Here is a 5,000-nt window from a genome sequence, read left to right on the forward strand (position 1 = left end):
GGGGGCATTTCATAAGCCGGGGGGCGGGGGGTGGTTATGAATCTGTTGCACAGAGGGCTATGGAGGCCGTCATTAAGGTGTATTTAAAGCGGGGGTTAACAGCCTTTCGACTGATAAGAGTGTCAAAGGTTGCGTGTAGATGGCAGGAGTACGGGGTGGAGAAGGATACTATATCAGTCATTCTGGAATGGCAGAGAAGTCGACGGGCAGAATGGCCTCTTTCTGCTCCTGATCTTACGCCTGCGTGCTGCGCGTAAAAAAAATCGACGTCCCTCTCTTCTTTCTAACCTCGGCGACGGCTGCCCCCGACGCACCCCTCGTCTCGGCACAAGCAAAGATACGTCTTGCTATTTCCGTAAGCATGAGAGCCGAGGCCCCCAGTCGCCCGGAATCCCCACTGAATTCGTGGGCCGTTGAACTCAATTTCCCAACACCCCCTTCTTCTTCCCCAGATTGGGTGCTCGTGTCCGTTGGCAGCGGGGGAAGCGGGGAAGGCTCCATTCGGCTGGACATGGCGGGGGACTCGGCCGGTTACGTCTTCGAGCAGACAGACCAATCCGATGAGTTAGCCATCCGCTGTCTCCAGGAGGAGCTGAGCCGTTGCGGCCGCCTGCGCCGAGTGTGGCGGAACGCTCGCAGGCGCAATGAACTCGAAAAGGTGGACGGACTCAGACCAGAGCACCTTATGGCGGTGAATGCATACACCCAGCACGACTTCTACGAGACATTCAATCGGGCACTTCGGATGTACGGAGTAAACGATTCGATCTACGCAACGCACTTTCGCTTTAAATGCTACCATTACCTCCTTTCTGTTGCCCTTGAGAAACTGAGAGGGTCCGTCTCCAGTTCGTGCAGGGAAACCTTTCGAGGAATGAAGAGCCGGGTGGTGGGCGGAAACGGATCGGAGATGAGGTTCGGCTACTTCGCGTCTTCCTCCGCACACTACCGCATCGCCGAGAATTTCGGCGTCGCCACCGTCTTCACCATCCGCTCGCAGTACGGCGTCCCGATCCAGAACTTCTCCGATTTCCCAGAGGAAGAAGAGGTGCTGATCCCGCCCTACGAAATCTTCCGGATCGAGTACCCCGCCGGGAGCGACGTGGACGTCGTCCTCACCAGCCGCGGCCGCCAGACGATCTCGGTGAGGCTGGACGAGATCAGAGGCGGGAGAGTTCGGGTGAGCCGCATTACCCCTGTCCATCTCACTGTGGATGCTCCCGAACCCTGAACCCTAAACTGTGTGCAGTAATTTCCCAACTTCAACGTCTCACTCTCACCATCTGAAAAGACGTTTGGACTTGAATGCAAGGGTCCCTCTCTTCCAAAATCCACAACCACCCACACCCACCCCAGCCACAAAGTCTGATTAATTCCCTGATATAGGTATCGGTTAGTCTCATGGGACCATGGATTTGCACCTTGGTTTCCAGGGCGCATGCCTAGGCAAGGTTATATGAAAGACCGGCAGTTGCCCATGCTGCAAGATCTCCCCTGAAGAGCACCAGGACCTATACAGCTTGGCGGCGGTGTCGTCGCAGAGGAATGTGTGGTTAAGTGCCTTGCTCAAGGACACAACACGCTGCCTGAGCCAAGTCTCGAACTGGCGACCTTCAGATCACTAGACGAACGCCTTAACCACTTGGCCACATTTATTCCCTGATAATCCCCTGAGTATTCACCCTTTGCCAATTTTTAACCACAGTTCACACGAAATGTAGAGCGATCATGTTGCAACTCTACAAATCTCTGGTGAGACCACACTGAGAGTATTGTGTTCAGTTCTGGTCACCTCATTATAGGAAGGATGTGGAAGCTATGGAGAGGGTGACGAGGAGATTTATCAGGATGGTGCCTGGATTGGAAAACAAAGTCTTATGGGACAAGGTTAGCAGAGCTTGGACTTCTGTCTTTGGAGCGTAGAAGGATGAGAGGGGACTTGATAGAGGCCTACAGGATTATGAGGAGCATAGATAGGGTGGATCGCCAGTACCTGTTTCCCAGGGCACGAATAGCAGACACCAGAGGGCATATGTACAAAGTTAAGGGAGGGAAGTTTACGGGAGACATCAGGGGTAAGTTTTCTTACACAGAGGGTTGTGGGTGCCTGGAATGACTTGCCAGGGATGGTGGTGGAGGCTAAAACATTAGGGGTATTTAAGAGCCTCTTGGACAGGCACATGGATGAAAAATAAATAGAGGGTTACGGGGTAGTGTGGGTTTAGTATTTTTAAGGAATATATGGATCGCCGCAACATTGAGAGCCGAAGGTTTGTAGTACTTTCAGGTCTAGAAATTACCAGGCGTTTTTTTTTTGACAGTGAAGAAGGTCGCCACCGATCGAGAGGGGGTGGGGGCGGTCCTGATCAGGTGGGGAGGTGGGCCGAGGTGTGACGAAAGGGCTTCAGTGCGGATATGCGTGAGGCGCTGCCATTCTCAAACTCGAGCCACCATGGGGCTTGTCCTGCGGACGGCAGAGCGTCAGAAAGATTGAGGGGCGCATGCGCATAGTTCGCCGAAAGCGTCGTCACGGGGAGACCGTGTGGGGGGTGTGGGGGGGGCGGAAGAGGCGTTCGTTCAGCACTCGACGAGGCCACCTACAGGTTGGAGGACCAATTCCGTCAGAGTAGCCTCCCACCCGATGGGGTGAACATGGATTTCTCAAACTTTCGGTAACACTCCCCCCCCACCCCTCTCCTTCACGATTTCCCATCCCCCTTTTTCCTCTCTTACCTTATCTCCTTGCTCGCCCATCGCCTCCCCCCCCCCACCCCTCGGTACTCCTCTGCCCCCCCCCCCGCCACCCCGTTTTCTTTCTTCCAAGGGCCTTTGTCCTCACCTATCAGGCTTGCCCCCAAATCTAGGCCTGCATCTTTCACCAATCAATATCCCAGCTCTTTCCTTCACCCCTCCAGGTTTCCCCTATCACCTTGTGTTTCTCTCTCCCCTCCCACCACCTTTTAAAATCTACTCCTAAGCTTTTATTTTCTCCTGTCCTGCCAAAGGGTCTCGGCCCGAAATGCCGACTGTTCACTCTTTTCCATCGATGCTGCCTGGCCTAGGGTTAGAAACATAGAAACATAGAAAAGTTGTGCTGATCTTGTCCCTACCTTAGAAATTGCTTAGCCCTCTATTTTCCGAAGCTCCATGTACCTATCCAACAGTCTCTTAAAAGACCCTATCATTTCCGCCTCCATCACCGCCGCCGGCAGCCCATTCCACGGACTCGCCACTCTCTGCGTGAAAAAAACTTACCCCTGACATCTCCTCTGTACCTACTTCCAAGCGCCTTAAAACAGTGCCATCTCGTGCTAGCCGTTTCAGCCCTGGGAAAAAGCTTCTGACTATCCACACGATCAATGCCTCTCATCATCTTACACACCTCGATCAGGTCACCTCTCATCTTCTGTCGTTCCAAGGAGAAAAGGCCGAGTTCACTCAACCTATTCTCATAAGGCACGCTCCCCAATCCAGGCAACATCCTTGTAAATCTCCTCTGCACCCTTTCTACGGCTTCCACATCCTTCCTGTAGTGAGGTGACCAGAACTGAGCACAGTACTCCAAGTGTGATCTGACCAGGGTCCTATATAGCTGCAACATTACCTCTTGGCTCCTAAACTCAATCCCACAGTTGATGACGGCCAATGCACCGTATGCCTTCTTAACCACAGAGTCAGCCTGTGTAGCAGATTTGAGTGTCCTATGGACTCGGACCCCAAGATCCCTCTGATCCTCCACACTGCCAAGAGTCTTATCATTAATGCTATATTCTGCAATCATATTTGACCTACCAGAATGAACCACCTCACACTTATCTGGTTTGAACTCCATCTGCCACTTCTCAGCCCAGTTTTGCCTCCTATCAATATCCCACTGTAACCTCTGACAAGCCTCCACACTATCCACAATACCCCCCAACCTTTGTGTCATCAGCAAATTTACTAACCCATCCCTCCACTTCCTCATCTAGGTCATGAAGGTAAGTGGTACCAGAATAAATCCCTCAGGCACACCACTGGTCACCAACCTGCATGCAGAATATGACTCGCTACAACTCTTTACCTTCTGTGAGCAAATCATTTCTGGATCCACAAAGCAATGTCCCCTTGGATCCCATGCCTCCGTCCTTTCTCAGTACCCTCAATTTACTTGTACATTGCGTTTTATAGGACATCTTTTATGTATATTTATTGCGATATTTTTATACATATTTCCTTTTACTGAGTTGTTTAAGCTAATGTTTTGCGCTGCATCAGATCCGGAGTAGCAATCCACAAACAGGAGAAAATGTGCAGACGCCGGAAATGCGAGCAACACACGGCCACACAAAACGCCGGAGGAACTCAGCAGGCCAGGCGGCATCTGTAGGAAAGAGACCGAAACGCCGACTGTTCACTTTTTCCCAACGGATGCTGCCTGGCTTACTGAGTTCCCCCCGCGTGTTGTCTGTGCTGCCCCGGGGTAAAGATCGTTTTTTTTTTTCCCCTTCTCCTCCTCCCCACATGTGGTGCTACGGAACGGCAGTAAGTAATCTTGAACCCTGAAATTTTAGATCTCGCAACTTCAGTAGGTAAGACGGGGTTAACTGGAGAGAAGGAGGTTTTATGAGTCTGTTGCGAGGTCTGGATGATCAGAATTGTAGCGGGAAGTCGACGAGGGGAGGGCTTGACTCTCTGGAAAGTCACGGAGTGTTTAAAATTATATGAGGAATAGATAGGGCGGATGCCAGCCGTCTTTTCCCCTGGGTGAGAGGATAAAGGTTTCATTGGGGCCTAAGGAGCATTTTTCACGTGGAGAGAGGCGAGTAAGTGGAATGAGCTGGAGGGGAAGTGGTTCAACCAGGTAAAATACGAGCATCTAGAAAGAAGTGATTAATCTGCATGGAGGAGAGGAGCCCTGGAGGCAGGCAGGAATGGGAACTAGCGGGTGGGTAATGTAACAGCCCTGGGAAGGGTTTCTGTGCTACCGTGACGGTCTTTCTGTAGAAGCGGTGCTCGGG

At 51.9% G+C, this 5,000-nt stretch overlaps 1 protein-coding gene across 3 annotated transcripts in view; it reads left to right on the forward strand.

The window, feature by feature from the left end:
- The window catches only part of LOC140207194 (ecto-ADP-ribosyltransferase 5-like), a 21,850-nt gene that overhangs the window by 15,804 nt on the left and 1,046 nt on the right, over positions 1-5,000 (forward strand). For all 3 annotated transcript variants that reach the window (XM_072275554.1, XM_072275553.1, XM_072275555.1), the window contains one exon: positions 453-5,000. This exon is cut by the window's right edge and continues 1,046 nt beyond it. In XM_072275554.1, the coding sequence (XP_072131655.1) occupies positions 453-1,231 (779 nt within the window). In that variant the 3' untranslated portion in view covers positions 1,232-5,000. The remainder of the gene's footprint in view (positions 1-452) is intronic.

This window comes from Mobula birostris, chromosome 13, assembly GCF_030028105.1.
Source record: "Mobula birostris isolate sMobBir1 chromosome 13, sMobBir1.hap1, whole genome shotgun sequence".
NCBI lineage: Eukaryota > Metazoa > Chordata > Chondrichthyes > Myliobatiformes > Myliobatidae > Mobula > Mobula birostris.